Source organism: Chelonoidis abingdonii, chromosome 6 (genome assembly GCF_003597395.2).
Source record: "Chelonoidis abingdonii isolate Lonesome George chromosome 6, CheloAbing_2.0, whole genome shotgun sequence".
Taxonomy (NCBI): Eukaryota; Metazoa; Chordata; order Testudines; family Testudinidae; genus Chelonoidis; species Chelonoidis abingdonii.
In genome coordinates, this window is record NC_133774.1 from 53,351,459 (window position 1) to 53,375,679 (window position 24,221).

General features: G+C 39.7%; 1 protein-coding gene across 8 annotated transcripts in view; it reads right to left on the reverse strand.

The window, feature by feature from the left end:
- SSBP2 (single stranded DNA binding protein 2) overlaps positions 1-24,221 on the reverse strand; it is a 297,537-nt gene that overhangs the window by 41,203 nt on the left and 232,113 nt on the right. For 5 of the 8 annotated variants that reach the window (XM_032782284.2, XM_032782282.2, XM_075067049.1 and 2 more), the window contains 4 exons: positions 10,203-10,262; positions 8,188-8,254; positions 7,933-8,003; positions 3,864-3,955 (listed from right to left, as the gene is read on the reverse strand). In XM_032782284.2, coding sequence (XP_032638175.1) covers positions 3,864-3,955; positions 7,933-8,003; positions 8,188-8,254; positions 10,203-10,262 — 290 coding nt within the window. The remainder of the gene's footprint in view (positions 1-3,863; positions 3,956-7,932; positions 8,004-8,187; positions 8,255-10,202; positions 10,263-24,221) is intronic. The other 3 variants (XM_032782287.2, XM_075067046.1, XM_032782283.2) reach the window with 1 other exon arrangement.

Genomic DNA, 24,221 nt, shown 5'->3' on the forward strand with positions numbered 1-24,221 from the left:
CTATTTTGCTCCCATCTTGTATGAAAAAATACTGCCTTACAAAGACTTATCATGCCAAGTTTGGACTTAAACTTCTACAGATGAGATTTACATTCCTTAGAAGTGAGTTTACAATGAAAACTCTGACAAGGACACTTGCAGATTTTACTGTAATTATTTTTTCTTTAAAAAGATGAACGAAACAAATATATATCACATTTGAAATACTGAAGTTTAGGCTATGTAAGCAATTATTTTTCAAGTCTAACACCTACTAAGAAAAATGTCCTTTTGGGTTGAAACACTGTCTATAAGTTCTCAGGCTAGTTTTCTTGTCATAACCGATTATACAACATGCACTATTTTTAGCCAAAGCAACACCAGGAAAAATCTCAAAAATGATACTTGGTAGATATTTAGCATCCTACCGAAAGAGCTTCCTTTTGAGTTGTACCCCCTAATTGCTTACAGAGGAGACATTACACTTAAACTGGCTGTCGGCTTTGCAGAATAGCTACTTCTTCACATTTTAATGCTGCCAGAGAGCCAAACCCATTGAACTCAAAAAAGTTTATGCCTGCATAAAAGGAAATGCAAATTAAACTATGCGCCCTGCATAAGGCAATAAGGAAGCTGCCATCTTTTGTGGAAATACAAGTACAGAAGATAAGGTACACAGATGTTGCTTAACATCATGCATTGCATAAATTGTAAGGGATAATCTAAAGGAGGAATTGCTAAAACATCTGGATCCATTTACTGCTACGGGATGTGGATTATCCTTAGATGCTCTCTATAACTGAAACCGAATGTTAGTGTTAATATGTACAATGCATCTGTGCTATGATATCACAGTACAAGTACTTATATGCTAAAGAAATTCATGCACAAGTGACATCAATAACTTTAAGGCTGGGCCTCATACTTCATGTCCTGCAAAAGCAAAAAATACAGAGTTAAGCCTCTATTCTCCTTTTGATATGTGTACATAACTCCATTTGATAGTAAGAGAAAAATTACTCACTTTGACAATCTGAGAAAAATTTCTTACTGATAAATCATATTCTCTGAAGGCAAGAGATATAACAGAACTCCTTTCCAAGGTCCAGGATCCAGCATATGACAAGAATCAGAATACCCTAAAGTATAGCTTTCTAATACCAGCACTCTGGGCTAACTTGTGCCTTTAAGGAATAGTCTGTGGTAAGGGCCGTGTGAAGCCACGCCACACAAAAGAACGACAGGTATTTTGCTCCCATTTTCAGTTGCACCTAGAGCAGGGGTTGGCAACCTTTCAGAAGTGGTGTGCCGAGTCTTCATTTATTCACTCTGATTTAAGGTTTCACATGCCAGTAATACATTTTAACATTTTTAGATATCTCTTTCTATAAGTCTATAATATAACTAAACTATTGTTGTATGTGAAGTAAATAAGGTTTTTAAAATGTTTAAGAAGCTTCATTTAAAATTAAATTAAAATGCAGAGCCCCCCAGACCAGGATCCAGGCAGTGTGAGTGCCACTGAAAATCAGTTTGCATGCTACCTTTGGCACGCATGACATAGGTTGCCTACCCCTGCACTAGAGGGAAGTTAATTACCAACAGCCTTTAAGGAGCACAGCATATGCTTGGCTGAAGCATGGGGAGAAGGAGCTATGACTGGCTACTTCATGCCTTCTTTATGTCATATAGAAGCTCCTGAGTACTTCAAGTACAGGAGCTACAATTCTGGGTAACTCTTATGTGCAAGGTGGGAAGAAAGCCACTTCTTCCCTCCCTCTTCACTGTGCGGCTGTATAACCCACACACCTCCTGGATGTGGTGTTCTGTCCCATCCAGTGGCACTGAGACCACTGAGAGAGAGAGAGAGAGAGAGAGATTAATGAGTCTGCTCCACAGCCTTAGTTGAGAGCCATGTGGCTTTTAGGTCATGCAGTAGAGGCTAATGCACTAAGCTCCAGAGGTCCCAGATTTAATCCCAATGATGAGGGTCTAATGGTGTTACAGCTAGCCATGTGCAACTGTCTCAACACAAGAAAAAGTGTGCTTACCTACTGCTGAGATATAGAAGTTGTACTCCAGCCATGATTGTTTCATTTTCTGCTAACTGGCAGGTGAGGAGCTCCTTTCTGAGACAGCAACCTGTCTGTTTTTCCTATATAAAGTCTCTCTCATGTGTACAAGTATCCTCAAAATACTTTTTTTGCTTCTATTTCTAATTTTTTATTATTAAATAGCAACAAATTTTGTAATGAATAATTTAGTTTTGTTTTCCTTTGTTGGAATCTGTTTCCTGAGACCCTTTCTACAATTTGTGTTGTACCTATACTTGATTTCAAATATCTAGTTATTTTATCTACATTAATTTCCAAGAATTGTCCTGGGTGCAACAGAAGACATCTGTAGTAAAGTAACACAAACCTTAAATTTATTTTATTTGCTTCAAAAATGCAAGATCTGCCTGAAGATTAGAACAATATATCTAAGATGTGGTGGATCTTTCATTACTTGAAATCTTTAAATCAAGATCAGATGTCTCTCTGCAAGATGTGTTCTAACTCAGTGTTTTGCACCCTTTTCAGGTTGGTGACACCTTATTTGCAGTAAAAAACTTTCATGATTTCCTTCCAATTTACTATAAAAGTAAGAGTAAAAATATATTAGTGATAAGCCTTGGGGTGTGTCTTTCTGTCAGTCTGTTGATCTGTTGAAGGGTAAGGGGGTGTGTGGAGAAGGGAGGGAGATTTCCCTACCTTTCATGACCCACCTGGAGGTCATGACCAACTTAAGAAACACTCTTAACTCAACCAGAAGTATGGTGCTGAAGCAAGGGCACTGGAACCTTCGTAGAAGTGAGAAGGGGCAATGGTGCTGGAACCGGGAGGCACCAAGAGGCCATGCCCCCTACTTTTAAACATGGCGTAGTTTGGGGGGTAGGAGGCGGCGTTCCCCACCCAAACTTCAAGCCTGGGGCAGGCGTGGAGCAATGCTGGCAGGGGCTGTACCTTGCAGTGGGGGAGCTGATAATGGAGAGTTGAACTGAAGGCCTTAGCTTTGGTGCAACTTCAACTTGTTCTACCCAGTAACCGTGGTTCGACATCAGAAGTTGCTCTGAAGGCTTGGAAAATACGAGTTATCTAGATATATCAAGAGAGGACTATACTCCACAGACCCAATCCATAGCTGGTGTAAATCAGTGTACACCAGTTTACACCAACTGAGTATCTAGCCCCAGAAGTCCTTGAATGCCACGTAGTACACTAAAAATGTCTCATGCCTGATTGTCCACCACATAACACTGATTTTATGTAGTGTAACTTCATTGATTATATTAGCATAAAACCAATATAAAAGAATGGAGAATCCGGTTCTTCCTCTTTTATTGTGTATCCTTTGTGACGATGTATTTAAAGGCAATGGTTTGTTTCTGTCCATACTGTGCACTTCCTTGATTTTGCAGATCTGAATCAGAACCTTACTATTCTTTAAAATGTTCTGTCTGTGTGTGAATTGATGGCAAACTCTTTTACTATTAAATCAGTGAAATTAACCTTCAAGCCTAACTAATGTCAAGGCTCTTTACAAATCTACAGATGAATATGGTGGGCCACACTAACAAGATATTCCAAATATATGAACTCTGACCTGTAGAACAAACCCAACATTTAGAGAGACTTGGAAGGAAAAAACAAGTAATTCTGTAAAAGATGCTTTGCACAAGAGTGACACTGCTGTGATGTTTCCTTACTTTGTCACAACTGTTAATATTAGTTAATGAATCAAAACACATTCTCCCTTGTCCTATGTATGTCACAATTATTTTTTTATTTTAACAGGAAAAGATTACTTTTATAAATGTGATAATAATTTATTATTTTGCTTACATGTTCATTCCAGGCATTCCAGGGCCACCTAAAGCATTCAGTGGTGGTCTCATTGCACCTCCATAGTTCTGCAATGATAACCAAGGGTCAGACTACCACAAAACAAAAAAACAAAACCAAAGAGGAGGGGGGAAAGAAAGGACAGCAGGTTAATGACTTCCCTACACACCTGTTGATTGGATAGGCCAGTGTGATTCATTCTTTCAGGAGTTTCCATTCTTGACTTAAAAAAAGAATTCTTATTCCTAATGAAAAAGTAGTATGCTTAGCACACTACATGTATTAACAGTTCTTAAAAATGTATGTCTACTAAGCATACTTAAAATGCTAATTGTTCCATGAAGATTTACGATACATAGTAGCAAACTCAATGGTAAACAAAGGTCAGAGTCAATAACCATTCAACTTTCATATCACGAAAACTCATTCAAGGACAGAAAAATAGATTTTTGGGGGGGAGTTCCACAGTTTGGAATTCAGACAGAATTATTTTTAATTGAATCTGGTTAATGAACAGGATATTAATAACTTCCATGGGAAAATATTACAATATATTTCATTTCTATAACACATAAAATGATTGCTATACTCCTCTTGTAACCAATCTAAGACAACTAACATGAAAATTATTCAGACAGTATAATAGATGCCATAGAAATGTCTATAAATGAGCTATCCAAAGCCGTATTATAGATAAAACCAATGTGTGTGCTCAAATAAGATTTAGATCATGACATAAACTGACAAATGCCTAGACAATGTGCTATTTTCCTGGAAGACTGAACTATTAGTCAATTTTTTCAGTTAAATGTAAATAGAACAACCTGCCTTACCCCACATATATCATTTATTGCAGAAACTGTACCAGTCCTACTGGGTTTTTCTGATATCTTAGGCAAATGTATGTATAATAAAGCAATTTCTAAAAAGCAAAATAGTGTGTTTTGAGGAAGTCGGGCAGACAGTCATTTACCTAAGAGAACAGAATGTCCTCAAAGTCATTATTGTTATCTGTTTTGCAATAATGTAACTACAACTCACTCTAGTTATATTATAACTCGATTACTGAACTTTAACTGGAGTTCTCCAAAGCAGTCTGTTACACAAATCCATGCTCCAGGGTATTTGAGCATCAAATTATGCAGACCAGGGAGCAATCTGACAATAAGATTTAATATGCAGACCTGATAATATGTTTCATGTGTCATAGTGAAAAGAGATATTTCAATTACAAAAAACTTATTTCAAGTGAACCAAGAAAGGACTTCTGGGAGTAGGTTCTCTTGTTGTAAACTAGAAACCAAACCTGCAAGTACTCCTTGTTTAGAATTCCCACTGAAGCCCATGGGAGTTCTAGACATAGATGGCTTGCACGGTTTGTGTATCAAGTTAATAAGCTAATTCTGAAACAACTGGAATGATACCTTGCGCTCCCTTTAAATATTCATGTTTTTGGTGCCTGCCTGTACCAAAACAGTACCAAAATGACATCCATTTCTGGAGGAACTGTGAAGCTATTTAATTCTATTTTTCCGTCTTCATTTCAGAGATCTGAGCCACCTTTCCTCTTTGGAGCATCTTCCTGTTGTTGTTTTTTTCTTTATTTTGACAAAGGAACCAAGTCTGTGGGCCTAAGATCTTTATAGAACTCACTAGGAGTTCTTGACTGGAAGCGTTTTAGTCAGGTATCCTTACTGAACTTGAACTGAGAGAAATCAGATTAAAATCACTTGGCACCTTTAGTAAACATAAATCTTTACAATTATATACAACTGCTTGCCTGTTGTTGAAGATGAAAGAAAATAATTAGGGTAAATTTGGGACAGCTGCTGCTAAGAAGGAAATCCATGAGGAGAAGATGGATGAAGAGAGGAATCTGGAGAACAGTGAAGAATGAAGGAGTCTGACTAACAATTAGAAGCAGAGTTTAATAAAGTTGTTTTTGTTTAGTTATTTTTCCTTGTTTTATTTTCCTTTCTCCTTTCACTGTATTTTGTTTTTTTGTTTTTGTCAGTTATTATCTAAAAATTAACTATTGTACCTATGGCCAATTGTTAAATGAGGGGGAATTCACTTAAAATAAAACGTAAAAAAAGTTACATACTTGTGTTTTCAATCTCCCTGTCCCAAGCACAATATTAGGATACAGATATTCAGGCCTGTCTGCAAAGGTCTATACTTTAAGAATTTAGGTGTATTCTTATCATTTAGCTAGTTATAGAGGTATAAAAGAAAGAATCAAAATCACTGTCTGCCGTGTAAGGGCCTTTTCTCACTTTGACAATCTAAAGCCCTGTTCGTAGGCTAACTAAGGCCTTTGGCTAAGCAGCAGAGGCATCCATAAACTGGGAAGTGAACGGTCACATCCTCACATTCCAAACTAGTCATATTGAAATAAGGCAATCTGGAGCAGTTAGAAAGGTGATTGGATCTATCACCGCCAGAGAAAGGGAAGAGCCTAAAAGATTTAAAGAAAACTAGTTTGATAGCATCCTGACTGGCAAGAACTCACTTATCTATAGCTGGGTGTAAAATCCTCATTTCTGTATTGTTCTATCACTGTAGTCTCCACTTCCCTATTATTTGTCTGTATAATGTCTGTCTGGTTCTGTGATTGTTTCTGTTTGCTGTATAATTAATTTTGTTGGGTGTAAACCAATTAAGATGGTGGGATATAATTGGTTAAATAATCATGTTACAATATGTTAGGACTGGTTAGTTAAATTTCAGTAAAATTATTGGTTAAGGTACAGCTATGCTTAACTCAAGTTTTACTATATAGTCTGCAGTCAATCAAGAAGTAAGGGGGGAATGGGAACAGGGAATGGGGGTGGGGGAATTGGAATCATGTTTCGCTAAGGGAGGGGAATGGTAACAGGGAATGGGAACAGGACACAGGCAAGGCTCTGTGGTGTCAGAGCTGGGAAGGAGGACACTGAGGAAGGAAACTGGAATCATGCTTGCTGGAAGTTCACCCCCACTTTTAACACCTAGTTATTCAAAATTAAACATAGACCCCATTGAATAGAGAAGTCACCAGAGAAAATATCTGAATGAAGAAATCAAAGTGTAGAGGGATGAACATAACCCAAATATTCTTCAGAATAAGATGTAAGGCCAAATGGCTATAACAAGTAAAAAAAAAAAACAAACAAAGTTAGAGACCTGAGTTACTGAGGAAAAGTAATAATAAGGAATGGACAATCCACTGGGCTAACCTTTTTGGAGATATTTCAGAATAGATTTAATTTCCACTTGACTTCATTCTTGCAAGTGGAAAATGTATAAACTTTTACTAAAATACTTTCATACCCTTGGAGAAGGAATATCTATATAAGTAACTATAACCAGGTCAGCAGTAGGAGGAAGGCTGAACCCAGATGTTCAAGCTTGCTGCTCTTCTTGAAAAGCAGATCTAGAAAGATAAGGCTAACAACTGGTATTTATAGGTGATATGCAGGCACCATCCACATACAGTATGAGTAATTGTGTACATTTAAAATCTTATGCCAAAAAATCTAGAGTGTGGAATTTGTGATCAGAAATTTAGAGGCTAGAGAAAGATCTTTCTAAAAATTAATTAGTTTTGTTTTTACTACACAGACTATGAATACTTTAGCTGTATTGTGGGGCTAATTTTCCCTCCAAAATAATATAAACAATAAGGTTAGGATTTTCAAAAGAGCCTGAGCCAACTGCTTAGGTACCTCTGAAAATCCTAGGTTTAGACCATAGTATGCATTAATTGTGGAATAAACGTAGGTTTTCTGAATGTTTTAGAGTTATATGGACAAATATATAAGCCTTTTTATTTGAATTACAGCTGCATCATTCAAAATAAATTAAATCAGTCTTTATAAAATTTTGTAAATAAATTTTCTTTATAGTTCGCAACTTTGTCAAGTTTTAACTGAGAATATATTTTTATAATAGAGAGAAAATCCCTTAAAAATGTTCTTAGTGCTGACATATTTAAACTTTAATTCTAGTACAGATGTGACAAAAAGGACTCTAATATATCATATCTATGTGTACTGTAAATATAGACACACATATTTATGCAAGGTACCTGTGGTCCTAATGGAACCATTCCTCTTGGAGGAGTCATTCTCTGCATTGGCCCACCCATGTTTGGATGCCCTGAAAAAAATTACACAACTTTAACACCTGAATTATTGACAAATTATCGCTTCATGGTTTGAAAAGCGTTTACGCAGCTGCAGTGGACTTTAAAAGAAGAGGTGCTGGATGCAAAAAAAAAAAAAAAAAAAGAAAGGTTGATATTTTGAACACACATTTCACATCTAGTAAACAGGCACTTTACCTTGTTGTCGTGTTGGGTCCATCCCACTGGGCAATAATGGCTGACTTCCCGGGACACCTCCAAGTGCCTACACATATATAAAACATGGTAAGAGGAGATATACATTGTATTTTAAACAAAAAATTCAGGTAATTTTGTTTTTAATTTTGAAACTGTTTCTGAGCCAAGTGGAAAGCGAAAAGTTTAACTCTGCTAAAGACACAGGACAAGATCTTATCATTGGATCCATGGCTTATGGAGCTCCATTGACTTAAACAGCTAAATGTGAATATTATTTAGTATTTATTTTTACCTAATTTTCTTGTATTGTGTATCCCACCTGGCTATGGAGCATGGGGCAATGTCATTTCTTGATTCTGGGGTCAGTTTTCTCTATATTTAAATTCTGACATCCTCTCTTTCTATCATTTTAACAGCTACCTTCCAGGGCTAGAAAAGTGGCTTTGTGGTCTTCTCAGATGCGCAGCCACAAATAGGCCACCTGGATGGTATTCAAAATGCAGGGTAAGATAGGGCTGGGAGGTGGGGAAATGTTGTAGTTTCCATCCTCCCTTACCATCCAAGGACATTAGTTCCAAGATATACCCTCTGTACTCCTACAATGGAAACAGGAGACTCAGCTTAGTCCCAAACCGTGCCTTCAAGCATGAAATATAATGTGTTGTTATGTCTCGCTTGGGTCAAATGCAGCATAATCCCCAAGTTATTATCTGTCCTTTGAGTTTGTTATCAGATAGTTAGATCAGCCAAAGGTTGCTGATTCGTCATAGAGAGTTTCATCCTGTGCCATTTTAGTCAATGGAAGCATTACCATTTACTTCACTAGGTGCAGGTTCAAGATGATATGTAGGAGCAAAAGGTAAAACATGAGGAATGTCAAATTCCAGCAAAGTGGGATCTGGTCACCTCTGCCAGCGATGACAGGTGGCATGTAGGGAAGCAAGAGTAAAGTCCTTAGTGTAAGACACTCAGGCTGGAGATTTGGCTCATGCAATATTTGGAACATGTATGGCTATATAAAGAAGTGCAGCTTCCTTCCATTGTACCATATTGTATTATTGCTGAGCAGTATGTCACATTTTCCCATGTGACCAAGTAAGACAGTACCCTACTATAATGCATGTGCTCAAGGGAAGAGTTATGGTTACCATGGGAATTTTAACTATGATTTTACTGACTTTTGTGTAATCAAAATTTCAACTTTAAAATTGCATTACAATAATTTATCACTTTCACATACTGCTTATATTATCTGTAACTTAATGACAGGCAATGTTGCCCAAACTGGTAATTCATGAATGTGGCATAATGTAAATGAATTGCAAGGGCTGTAATTCACTGAGATTATGCTATAGCTCTAAACTGAAAACAATGTAATGTGCAGACAAAAATAGCTTCTGAAATTAAAACAGCAGGTTGGCAGTAGTTTTTATAGTATTCACCACATCCAGCTTTTACCTGCCAGTATTTAAACAATTTAGAAATATATACATATAAAAAAGTGAACGTCAAATGCTAGAACGTCTTTGAGTAACATATTATTGTAAGGTACAGCAATCAAGAATTTATTTCATACTGAATTACAGTATACTTATAACAAATGTTTAAAGTAAATGATAACTTTTCACTTACAGTATATAAACCCTTCCATGTACAGATGAGAAAGCAGTTAATAAACTTTAATTAAGCTACCCATCTCTTCTATGCAGTACATATCAATATACCCTTTTACACCTGGGCAAAAACGGGTAAAGAAAGGTTAGAATTAGAAGTTACAGAGGTTAGTAGTCGATGGAACTATCAGAAATGGAACTCAGGAGTCCCCTGTATTAACCACTATACCATATTCCCTAAGACAGTGGTTTTCAATCTGTGGTCTGCAAACCCTGTAGGTCCACAGACTAAGATTTTCAAAGAGATCCACATTTCCATCTGAAATTTTGTATGGGTCTGCAAATGAAAAAAGATTGAAAACCACGACCCATAAATGTGTGTCCTTGATACAAGGCTCTTACCTGATTGGGTATTCTTAAAGGTGGCCTTGGACCTCCAGGGTATCGAGGGGACATAAAAGGCTATGAAAAAAGGAACATAACCAAAGAATTCAATTTAGTTCAGAAATGTTTTATGTAGTAACTACATGTATAGTTCCTGTGATCCTCAAATCTCAGGAGCTCATCTTATATACTTTGACAACAGTATTTAGTATATTAGTCTGCAGCACTTAGCAAAACTATACATATTTTAAAACTCTTTTCTGAAGATTAGTACCAAGCTGCATTTCTTAAAAATTTTAATACAGCTATTGTGTAAGCAGAACATGAACAACTCCATGCACACCATATGTAAAATGATAAACTATTATGATTACATAATCAAAAATGGAAGTTTTTGACTGGATAAAAGGGAAGTTAAAAAGCCAGGAATATAAAATGAAATACCCTTGGAAGAGTTGAGAAGTACATAATAACAGAATAATAAAAAATGTCAAGTACTTTATCTTTTTACATTTTCATTTTAAAGAATACAAGGTTTACAATAGTGACAGAGGATTTGGATTTCAGGTTTGGTTTACATATGTATCTAGAAGTCTGGAGACTCATCTGAACTACATTATCTAAATTACTGAGCTCTGCTCACATACCTCATGTAATGCAATTCCTTCTCCCCGCATGCCAGTCTACCTACCCCATCCAACAGACCTTGGTTCATCATCACTTGGTGTTAGCTGAGTGTCCAGTGGACCTCAGCTGCCATTGTAGTACATAGGAGAGAGGTAGTCTTTAAGATAGATGGGGGGCAAACCAGTTAGGAATTAATATATGAAAGTCAACTCCTTAAATTGCATCCAGAAGTAAACAGGAAGCCAGTACAAACATCAGAAAACAGATCTAACATTCCTGTGAGGGGGCTTAACCCCCATCACCTGGGCAAGGGAAAGAACCCTAATTAGTCAAGCTCTGCATTTGGGGGGTGATTAATTAACTGCCTTCTGGCCAGAGGCAGTGGAGTTATGACTTATAAGTAGACTAAAGGAGCTCAGTTGGGGAGAGACTGCAGAGGAGACAGATCTCTCTGGAAGAGAGAAGCCCTGGGATAGGGTTTAGCAGCCAGGAAACAACAAAGGAAGAATATTATGGGAGCAGATTAGGTTCCTGCAGGGGAAGCCTGAGGTAGGGCCAACAAAGGAACTAAAGCGGATTCTGAAATGGGGGAAGAGGTATAAAATTTAAGATTAATTTGGATTTGCTCATGTTCCAGTGGAAGTGGTAAGACTTTCATGCGAGTTGGTTAGAGGGCCAAGCCACAGACCACCTGGAGGAACTCAGGAAAGACAAAGGCTGGGAAAGGCCATCACAGAGATGAGGGAGAGTCCAGTAGGGGGTGCCAGAGACAATGATCCTGTCCAACACTATGACCAGAGATGGGGGGGGGGGGGTGCTACTACAATTCCTCATGATTACATTTTCAAGCATGACAGCCCATGAAATCTTCATCAGCTGTGACTTTCAAGCTGTCTTCAAATACAACCATAGGTAAAGCACATTGAATTATTCCCATCTAGAAGTCAGAAAGCAGAGATCGTGGTAGCAAAGTCTAGATCTGAAAGGAAAGGGAGCAAATGTCTAACTAGAAAGATGATAAAAAGAATGATTTTGGCAACTAACCCCACCTGTAATTCTATAATTCCAGAAGCAGCTGAAAAGCCTAAAGCATACTTCAAATTGTGAATATTTGGACACAGAGAAGACTATCCCTGCAATTATCAGGGAAAAACCTTTCCTTCCACAAGCCTTTCCCTCAGGGTCTCTCAGACCAACAGAGTGGAAATTCTGGAGAATAAAAGCTGAGCTGGAAGTGTTGGACTTACTGAGCTCACTGAAATGGCTGGAGCAAATAACTGTACAGTGGTTTTAATGTTATGAAGCTGGACAAATTAGAAGATCCCATTATAATGACTGCAGGTTTAAAAAAAAGTTTGCATTGAAAAACCCTAAACAGGGTGCAGGAAAAAACATTATTTTTCTGTTACAGACATTCATGACAAAGAAAGAATTCCAACAGCTGGTAGGGGAGCAAAAGATACATTCTATTAAAAAAAAAATCAGTCTTCAAAATTTCATTCTTCGCATTTTAAAGCCCAGGAAAAACCCATCAGAAAAGGAGAGAATGTGTTCCCTATAGGAAAGCCTTTGAAAAAGCATATGTTGAAACATCAGCACTTTTCCTGGTTACATTCTGGTTCAGACAGTCAGGAAAAGTGATAATGATTCAGCATGACTTCTGGACAAGTTACACAAGTCGGATTCCACAAACAATATCCAACAGGATGCAGATGACATAGAGACTCTGGCATCTTTAACTGCCTATTGTGACTACTAGCTATTTTTGTTCTGTTTGCTGTTAAGCTTTAGCCTGCCTGATTTTGAAATATAAAATGTTCAAGATTTCTTGTACCTAGCAACCAGGGTTTGGGTTAATTCCTATAGATAATAATCCAGCAAGTGGCCTGGCTCTCAAGAAACCTCTTTTATTTAAATCAACATCCTTTCTGAATACTGGGATTAGAGTTTGTTTACTCCCAAGTGAGGTTAAACTAATATTTGGATAACGTTGTAACTTCTTTTTATTCGTTTTCATATTTAATGACAAAAATGTGCAAATAAATTGCAAAATTTGCAATATTTAGGCAAATATATATAAATATAAGTAACCTGATTTTCAGTAATGATGGGTATCCACAATCTTACTGAAACCAGTGGGAACTGCAAGCTCAGTATCTTTGAAAATCAGGCCACTCTTATTTGGGGGCTTACATTTGGATTAAGAGGCCTAACATTAGGCATCCAGGTTTGAAAATTATGGTCAGAAAACCCATTAGAAAACTACCATGATTCCACTTGGTTTTTAAAAGGCACCTCTGCATGTAATTTCTGGATTCCTTTTCTCTGCTCCGTAACATTGGTTGAAGCCTCTGAAAGAAGGTGTTAAACACAGGACTTCTTTTATTTCTATCTATTTTAATAAGTTGTTCAAATTTCAATTCCTGGAAATGTGACACTTGTTTAAGCAGACGGATTTTAAAGTAAATTTAATCTTTATGTGAGTTTCTAGGCATGTGATAGCCCAGTTGTGGGCAACCTGTGGCCCATCAGGGTAATCCGCTGGTGGGCTGCCAGTTTGTTTACATTTTCATGGCCGCCTGCAGCTGGGCGAACCATGGCCACTGGGAGCTGCAGGTGGCCGTGCAAATGTAAACAAGCTGTCTGGTGGCTCACCAGTGGATTACCCTGATGGGCCGCACGCAGCCCGTGTGCTGCAGGTTGCCCATCACTGTGATCAGGGACGGCTCCAGCGTTTTTGCCGCCCCAAGAGGTGGGGAAAAAAAAAAAAAGCTGCGATCGGCGTCAGCTTTATTGCCGCCACCTCATTCTTCAGCGGCAATTCAGTGGCAAGTCCTTCCCTCCAAGAGGGACTGAGGGACCCACCGCCGAAGAGCCGGACGTGCTACCTCCTTTCCATTGGCCGCCTCAAGCACCTGCTTGCTGCGCAGGTGCCTGGAGCCGGCCCTGACTGTGATAGCCTATGTGCAGGCTGCACTGTGCGGTTCAATTTAACGTAAAAAATAACCTGAAAAAAGTTAAAGAAAAGAAAATTTATCTCAAAAAGAAAAGGTAAATACATAGGGCGAGATTCACCCTAGGTTCTACGTTCACTTATGGCAGCACACACCTGTTAGCAGTAAATACAAAGCCATTTCAGCAAAATGAAATGAATTCTTTGTATTGGGCTTCATTGCAAAGGGCATGGGGGAGATACCCAAATCACAGCTATTCTTTTTATGAACAAATCTGTATTGTTGCACACCGATGGGTCAATAGTAGAAAAATTGAAAAATTAAACAGTAATGAGTCACCAGGACCAGATGGTATTCACCCAAGAGTTCGATTGAACTCAAATATGAAATTACAAGACTACTAACTGTAGTATGTAACTTATCATTGAAACAAGCCTCTGTACTAGATGACTGGAAGGTACCTAATGTAACACCAATTTTTAAAAAGGATGTGAGAGGCAATCCTGGCAGTTATAGGCCAGTAAGCCTTTTCAGTACCAGGCAAATTGACTGAAACTATACTAAAGAACAGAATTATCAGACACATAGATGAACACAATTTGTTGGGGAAGAGTCAACATGACTTTTGTAAAGGGAAATCATGTCTCACCAATCCATAAAAATTCTTTAAGGATATCAATTCAGACAATCTAGTTATATCCGTATATTCAGAAAGCCTCTGACAAGATTCCTCACCAAAGGCTCTTAAGTAAACTGAGGGTATGGCTACACTATGAAATTAGGTCGCTTTTATAGAAGTCTATTTTTAGAAATCAATTTTATATAGTCGATTGCGCATTACGTTGCCGGAGTGTGTCCTCACTACCATGGCTAGCATCAACTTACGGAGCAGTGCACTGTGGGTAGCTATCCTACAGTTCCCACAGTCTCTACCGCCCATTGGAATTCTGGGTTAAGCTCCCAATGCCTGATGGGCCAAAAACATTGTCACGGGTGGTTTGGGGTCCACGTCATCAATCATCCCTCCCTTCATGAAAGCAATGGCAGACAATCATTCAGCACCTTTTTTCCTGGGTTATCCGTGAAGACACCATACCATAGCAAGCACGGAGCCTGCTCAGCTCACTGTCACCGTTGCTGTTGTGGGCAAGTCTACTGTAGGGGCTGCTGTGATCCAAGTAGCCAATGCAATCATTGACATTCTGTTATCAAGGGTAGTGACTCTGAGAAATGTGTGGGCCTTTTTAGATTTTAGGTGCATCATATTCCTGTCCTTTGTCGCTGGTGAAGAAGTCTTGCAGCCGTACATTCCAGTCCGGTTGGTGCTTTAACACCCCATAGCACTTCTGTGATTGACACATGTAACAGCTCCAGGGCTCTTGCTCTTTTGCCTTGGCCGAGGTACCTTGTCCTACCAGCACCTCCAAGCATTTGACACAGAAGCACCTGCGCATCAGCTGGCATTGCTACACAGCAGCAGCTCCTTGCCTTCACAGCAGACGGTGCAGTAGGACTGGTACCCGTCAGACATGTAGCTTGGCTGGGGGTTCTGGGAACGTCTTCCCTGCCCGGCTCCAAGCAACCTCCAGGGCATGATGTATGGCTCCACCACTTCCCCTGCAACTCTGCTCTCCTGCTCCCCAATAACGAGCTCGGGGGATCCGTTCTGGTCCTCCTGGGTGCTGCTGACAGATGTGGTACTGCTGCTCTAGGAGGACTCCTTGGAATCTTCCTCAGTGAGGTCAATTGGGGCACCTGGACAGACATGGCCATCCTCCTCTTAGAGCATCGAATGGGAGACAGAGACTCCAGGTCATTCTCTTCTTTAAGTTTCATCTCATGGAGATTCAGTCCTGCCTGGAATATCATGCAAGCTGGAGGCTTCTGCCTCAGGCTTCTCTCCCAGCTGGCAGCACGGGGCGGTAGCACCTACTCAGCCTACCCCTTCCTACCATGGCTCATGAAGCCTGGACGGTAGTAAGGAGCAGTTCAACTATAGGCTGCGCAAGTGCAGAATGGTGGTAGAATGTGCCTTTGGACATTTAAAAGCGCGCTGGCGCTGTTGGTCAGACCTCAGCACAACCAACATTCCCGTTATTTTTGCTGCTTGCTGTGTGCTCCATAATATCTGTGAGAGTAGGAGGAGATGTTTATGGCAGTGTGGGAGGTTGAGGCAAATCGCCTGGCATCCCATTTTGAGCAGCCAGGCACCAGGGTGATTAGAAGAGCACAGCAAGGCATGCTGTGCATCAGAGAGGCTTTGAAACCAGTTCCATGACTGGCCAGGCTTTGGTGTGACAGTTGTGTGTGTTTCTCCATGATGCAAACCCGCCCCCTTGGTTGATTTTAATTGCCTGTCAGCCAACCACTCTCCCCCGTTTGAAATAAAGTAACTATTATTGTGAAACCATGCATTCTTTCTTTCTTAATTAAAAAAAAATGAGATAACGGACAAGGTAGCCTGGGTGGGATGAGGGACGAGGGAAGGACAAGGCCACATTCCCTATTGTAGCCACACTAGAAATCAAACTGTTTGAATGACAGCCTTCTGTTGCTTGGGCCATCCTCTAGAGTGGAGTGGCTGGGTGCCTGGAACCTCTTAACCCTCACCCCCCTGCGTTCTTGGGCATCTGGGTGAGGAGGCTATGGAACACGGGAGGAAGGTAGGCGGTTATACAGTGGATGCAGCGGGGGTCTGTGCTCCTGTTGGCTTTCCTGCAGCCCCAATAGACTCTTCATCATGTCCGTTTGCTCCCCTATTACCCTCAGCATCGCGTCCTGCCTCCGCTCTACGCGCTCACTTAATTCTTTCCTGGCCTCTGCCACTGAATGCTTCCATGCATTAAGCTGTGCCCTATCAGTGCGGGAGGACTGCATGAGCTCGAAAACATGTCATCGCGAGTGCGTTTTTTCTGCATGGTCACCGGTGCTGCTGAGTTCGCCACGCTGACCAAACAGGAAATGAAATAAAAAAGTTCTTGTGGCTTTTCCTGTGTACCTTGCTAGTGCATCGGAGTTCAAAGTGCTGTCCAGAGCAGTCACAATGGAGCACTCTGGGATAGCTCCTGGAGGCCAATACCGTCGATTTGCGTCCGCACTATCCCAAATTTGACATAGCAAGGTCGATTTTAGTGCTACTCCCCTCGTCGGGAAGGATTACAGAAGTCGATTTTAAGAACCCTTTAGGTCGACGGAATGGGGTTGGTTGTGTAGACGCAGTCATTTTAAAATCAACCTAACGCGGCAATGAACGCAGTAGTCATAGGATAATAGGGAAGGGTCCTCTAATGGATCAGTAAGTGGTTAAAAGATAAGAAACAAAGGGTAGGAAAAAATGGTCAGTTTTCACAATGGAGACAGATAAGCAGTGGGGTTGCCCAACTGTTCAACATATTCATTAATTATCTGGAAAGGAGAGTGAACATTGAAATGGCAAAGTTTGCAGATGATTCAAAATTATTCAAGATAGTTAAATCCAAAGATGACTTCAAAGAGTTACATGGGAATCTCATAAAACTGAGTGACTGGTCAACAAAATGGCAGATGAAATTCAACCTGAAGTGCGAAGTAATGCAGATTGGAAAAAATATCCCAACTACACATATACAATGATGAGTTCTAAATTAGCTGTTACTACTCAAGAAAGAGATTATCAAAACTTCAATTTAGTGTGCAGGAGTGGTCAAAGGGCAAACAATGTTAGAAAGGGATAGAAAATAAGACAGAAAATATCATAACACCACTATATATATCCATAGTGCATCCACACCTTGAATACTGTGTCCAGTTATGGTCAAGTCATCTCAAAAAGGATATAGTTGAATTGTAAAAGGTTCAGAAATGGGCAGAAAAGATGATCAAGGGTATGGAATGGCTTCCATATGAGGAGAGACTAAAAAGGTTAGGGCTGTTCAGCTTACAAAAGGAATGATTAAAGGGGGATATGATAGAGGTCTCTAAAATCATGAATGGGAATAAAGTGCTATTTTCCCTTTCCCACAGGGATCATCTGATGAAATTAATAGGCAGCAGTTTAATACAAACAAGAGGAAATACTTTTTCACACAATATACTATTAACCCGTGGAACTCATTCCCATGGGATGCTGTGATGGCCAAAAGTATAACTGGATTAATAAAAGAACTAGATAACTTCATGGAGGATAGTTCCATCAATGGCTATTAGCCACAATGGACAGGGATGTAACCTCATGCCAAGGGCGACTGTAAACGTCAGACTGCAAGAAGCTTGGAGGGAAAGACAGGTGTTGATCTCTCCAAAATTGTATAGTTTTCTATACACTTCTACTGAAGCTCTGGTACTGGCCACTGTCAGAGACAGGATACTGGATTAGATGGACCATTGGTCTGATCGAGTATAGCAGCTCTTATGTTCTTATGTAGTAATGACACTGAGGTGAGGAGGCAAAAAGTGGTGAGTGACATCTGAACAGTAGGGCCCTGTCTACCGAGGGTTAAAAGGTACTTCTTCAAATCCAATTAGCTTAATGTAATTGAAAATTCCCCTAAACACCCATGTAGATTAATGTAATACCTCTTCGGTCATGTTAGCTGTTGTGTTTTAGCCTAGGTTAATGGTTCTCAAAGCCGGTCCACTGCTTATTCAGGGAAAGCCCCTGGCAGGCCGGGACAGTTTGTTTACTTGCCGTGTCCGCAGGTTTGGCTGATCGTGGCTTCCACTGGCTGCAGTTCACCGCTCCAGGCCAATGGGGGCTGCAGGAAGCAGCATAGGCCGAGGGACATGCTGGCTGCCCTTCCCACAGCCCCCATTGGCCTGGAGTGGCGAACCGTGGCCAGTGGGAGCCGCGATCAGTCAAACCTATGGACACGGCAGGTAAACAAACTAGCCCGGCCCACCAGGGGCTTTCCCTGAACAAGAGGCGGACCAGCTTTGAAAACCACCGTCCTCGGTGACAGTGTTGGGGTCTGTTCACACCAAGATAAAAAGAGCTCTTTTGGATCACCAACAGGAGATGAAGCAGTAACCCCTATTCTTACTGGTAGAATCTGTGGCTAAGGAGCTCTGCCTACACGATCACAAAAGACAAATGTGGCTCACAGAGTAATTATGCATGTGGGCAGAGCGTGTTTGGTGGGTGGCCAGAATAATGCACTAATGCATTATCACTGATAATTGCAGGGAGGGAGCGAGAGAGTTGAACTATAGCAACTCTCATCAATTTCAGCTATATGGGCAGGAGAAACTCTGCAAATTTCCCCAAATAATTCCTAAACTGTAGACCATTTTTACCTGGAAAAAAAAATCAAATTAATATAGTTTTTTAATAGACTGAACACTAAAATAACATACTGTTTTACTTCTTATATTTTCAATTTTTACATTTTTTTAAAATAGTAATATACTTTAAAATTATCCTCCTATATTGTATACCTAAATATTTTGAGAAACTGAAGGCACTCCTTACAGGGGGCCTGTCTACATTGGGAAGTGACCTAGTGTTCTAATGATGTGAAACAGAATTTAGCATTCGGGTTGACAAGGATAGTCATGTTTAAATTGTGTTGATTGCATGTAGTTAACTTAGAATCTTTAATTGCTTTGTAGGAGTCAACTATCTTTGCCATCTTCACAAACAGAACTTGAGTACTGCATATTACCTGAAGCCCTAAAATGGAATTACAGCCTTAATTTACATAGGCATTGTGATACATGATTCTGTACTAATTAGCTGCTACCGCAGGTGCAGGTATACTAAGAATGTCCAAATTACTAGCATCTAGCGTAAGTCAAGTGTGGATTCTCATAAGGACAGAATCTCAGAATCTCACCATTCATACATTGCAGGTCCCGAAAGTGATACATGATCTAGGTAGAAAAATAATCCTAGGTTCTTCTCTCCTCCTCCATTTTCAATTCATCTGTCATGTCCTATGTTCTCTCTCTTTTGTTTTCCTTCTCAGTCCTTTCCTTCATATGCACATTTTTGTCTTTTATTCATATCTCATCCCTTGTTAAAAAGTTTGAAATTGTTAGCTGTTACATTCCAAAAGTATGAAATTTTATTTTATTATATAATTTTCTGATATCACTTTCTTCTTATCCTATCAGTACTGAAAAGTGATAAGAAAGGAATTTTTTTTGATATCTCTCTTTCAGGTTCCTTGTATTATGATATGATTTCTAAGTGCTTTCAACTGTTACTGGTATGAGATAAGTGGTTTCATTTACAAAATTCCATAGGAATGAAATGAGACATAAAATGTGTGTCAAATGAATTGACTAGAGTTAGTTTACAATTCACATATTTTAATTTGTTTGGTTTCCTCTCTGTTCTCAATCAACAATCACTGTCACTACAGTGTATAAGATACTCTTGATTAACACATTTTAGTGCTAACCAAGACTAAATACTCCAAATGCCACGTGTGCTGGCACATTCTGCTGATGAGCACAAATATGTAGCTTATTTTATAGAACTCAGATAGTCCATGATCAATACTTAATAAAAAGTACTTTACCATTCAATCATATTTGAACAACAATTAAACTGTACACGTCTATGCTTTATTTTTGGCACAAGTATTTGAGAGCTGTACTTTGGGAAAGGCAAATCAAGTAAATCACACACTAACTAGCTTTTACATAAAATGGCTTGTCCCAGACTCTCTGCATAGATAAGAGAACTTCTCTTGATGTCCTTCTCTGGTAACTACGTCTCTGTTTCATAAACAGGAATATGTCTGTGTGCTTCAAATGAGGTCCCCCTCAAAAATTATTTGAGTTTGTTTATATTTGTTTATAGCTGTCTGACAAGGCCTCCCACCCTAGATCTTTCAATATGGCAACTGTCAGACATTGATCAAGTTAAGAATGTAGAGTGCAACATTTAAAATAATTAAAAATAAAAATCTAATAACTATAGCTCCCTTCTCCAGACTCCAGTGTTTCTACATTGAAGATTCAAAGACTAATCATCAGAACAAATAATAGTTTTTCAATTAAGGTCAATGTTTTATCCTCATCAAAGAATTACTGGACCTATTCCACAGTAAGAACAAATAATTGCAGTGCTCTGAATACACACTTGGTAATCTGCATACAAAACCCGGTTACACTTACGTACAATACTTTTCTAGGATCTTACAAACAGGATCTATTGCTGTTACCGGGTTATTTCACCAGGAATTTAAGTAAGTAACACTAATTTCAATAACAGATGATTTGTTGGAATGGTATTGTTGTCGAATATGTCTCCCTTTGCAGCAAGTATAATGATTATTTCTCACTCAAGAAGATCCAGCAACTGGGAGAGGAAGAGGCCGAACTATGTACATGATAATTAATGGAGATTTCTTAAGCGGTACAATTTTAAAAGTACTATGAAGTATATATATTTTAAATCAGTTGAAGAGTTGTCACTTTAATTTTGAGTGAAAACATTACACAAAATATAACTAATCATTCCAAACATGATTTGAGCTGGAGCTAGTAAGGTCAGGAAGGATTACATGAACTTATTTTTACCCATGCCTCTAAAATTCAGATGTTTTGAACATAAACATTGAGAATAAGAACACATTCCTGAAAAATTAGCAATGCCCCACCCAACACATGAACAATTCATTTCTAGGAGCAATGCCGGCAAGTGACAACTAAGAGCCTCAGTGATCTCTCAGTTAAGAATCTCTATTGCTGCTACAGCTATTAAATATATTATTATTATTATGAAACTAAAAGCATTATCTTCATCAATGAATTTTGGTATATGAAACTGATCTCTTAAGTCCAATGGAAAGCACAGCTGTTAATTTATGCCAAGGACAGGATTCACCTCTGAAGAAAATGGCATCATATGTAAACTACAAAACATCAGCAAAAAACAATCCACAACCAACTAAACAAAAAACAAACCAAGCACCCCTAAGCAGCCTTTAGAGGACACTCTAATGCCACTTTTGACATACAGTCAATATCAGGCTTGTTCACCTCAAAGGGTACATATATTTTCCTCTACATACGAGTCAAAAGCTTGGATATTTATAAGGCGTTTGTCATTTAAGTGCTTTCCCTTCCCCTAAGACTGTCCCAAAACTAGCAGTGGGTTTGTGGCTGCTTGAGATTGTATTTGCGGTGGGGAGACCATGGGCACAAAGCTTATTTAGTTACTCAAGCTGAGCAGTTTTAATTTGTTTTAATAGTTGTGCGCAATAAAACAATTACTATAACTGCAGGATGGCATTATCAAAACCAGCAGACATCTTTATCTTTTTAAAAATTGACTTTATTTCTCGTATTTAGAGAGAGAGACAGAGCAAAACACATACACAAACATACACCTGCACCAGGGGTAGGCAACTTATGGCATGCGTGCCAAAGGCGGCACGCAAGCTGATTTTCAGTGGCACTCACACTGCCCGGGTCCTGGTCACCGGTCCATGGGGCTCTGCATTTTAATTTAATTTTAAATGAAGCTTCTTAAATATTTTAAAAACCTTATTTACTTTACATACAACAATAGTTTAGTTATATATTATAGACATATAGAAAGAGACTTTCTAAAAATGTTAAAATGTAATACTGGCACATGAAACCTTAAATTAGAGTGAATAAATGAAGACTCGGCACACAACTTCTGAAAGGTTGCCGACTCGACCTACACTATTTTCAGACCTTCTGAGGTGCTAATATCCTCTGCTTACAGACTGAAGATGGGTTTCATTTATATTTGCATACTTAAAATATTTTAAAAATAAAATATGAGGTTACAAGAGCAACGACACAAAGGCCCTGTTTCTGCAAAAAATTAAGCATGTGCATAACCTTACACATGTGAGTAATCATAATGGGCTTAAGTCTGTGTAGAATTGGGGCAATTACATCTACAAATAACTACAAACATTCCAAAGTTGCTCTAAAAGGACAGATGAGGATTCTTCCTGTCCTATTGTTATGCCAATCCCTCCTGACTCATTCCTAGTGTAAGGGGCGTGTCAGAATCAGCTATGTGTGTGAGAGGATATTCTAGAGGTGGAAGAGGGCAGACCTGGAGCATGATCTGCTCAGCTGATCCCTAGCTGGCAGAATGGCCCCTATGAGACAGTTCTAGCTGGTATAGGTTAGAGTGATCGACTACTGTGGCTGTTCCAACTTCCAGGTAGGTTGCTTTGGCCCCCTGCTATCCCCAGAATCAGGGGGATGTAAAGGTGCTCACTGTAGTTACCTGAGAGTCTTTATTAATCTATTTTATATCTTTCCACGGAAGCTTGTAAGCTATTTGCTTATTAAATATATATTGTCTGGCTTTTTGTTTTGAAACGCAAAGAAGATGTGAGTTATCATTAGCTTTGAATTTCCTAGCTTGTCTTAGTTAGTTTAATTACCTGAGTGCTACTTAAACTTAGCTCTCTGTAGTTAATAATAATACCATGGAGGAAAAAAATATGAAACTTCTTTTTACTCATTCTTCTTCCTGTAATAATGCTCTATCAGAGCATTAGGTCAGCTCTGCGACAGCACAACAGAGCTAAAAATAGCGCATCCATATAATACAGCCAATACAAGGGAATGGGCAGCTGCCACTAGATGGCATGAAATCCTTATATTATTTTGCTTTCTTTTTTGCTTCTTTTTCTATAATATAAAAGCAGTATGTAAAATTTGTCATTCAAACTTGCTGTCAACATATTTTGACATTTCAGAGATGACCAAGGTCAGCCAAACATCCAGATATTGACAAACATGGATCTTTTTCCTTCTCAGGTGTGAGGCTAATACTGTGAAGCTCTTTGTGAAGACAACAGGAGTTGTTGTTTTGTTTTATTTCTGCTTGTAACTTTTGATCTATGGGCTAAGTCCTTTTTTAAAATTAACATAATTTCTGCCAACTCCTGGGCATTTTGTAATGATACCTGCAAACAGATATCTGCAAAATCTCTTTCATCACTACACTCAGGGCTGGTGCAACCACTTAGGCAAACTAGGCGGCTGCCTAGGGAGCCTAGTGGTTGTTGGCGCCTAAAAGCCCGCTCAGGCGAGGAGGTGGAGTGGAGGTGAGCCGGGGTGGGGGGAGGGGGAGATAGGGCGGCAGGGAGGGTCACTCGCAGTAACGGGGGGGAGGGGGCACAAAGGGGAACTGCTCCCTGCCCCATATCTCCTCCACTCTGTCTCCTCTGCTGAGCACACAGCCCCCGCTCTAATTCTCCTCCAATCAGCATTGCAAGCCTGGGAAGGGAGGAGAATTAGAGTGATGCCGGCATGCTCAGCAGACAAGGCGGAGCCCGGCGGGGTTAGCTGCTGTGGTGGGGGGGGTCTCCCTGGGCGGGGTTAGCTGCTGTGGGGAAGGGAGTCTCCCTAGGTGGGGTTAGCTTCTGCGGGGGGTGGAGAGTCTCCCTAGGTGGGGTTAACTGCCACATGGGGGCTCCCCAGGTGGGGTTAGCTTCCGCGGGGGTGGGGGGGAGTGTCTCTGCGGGCGGGG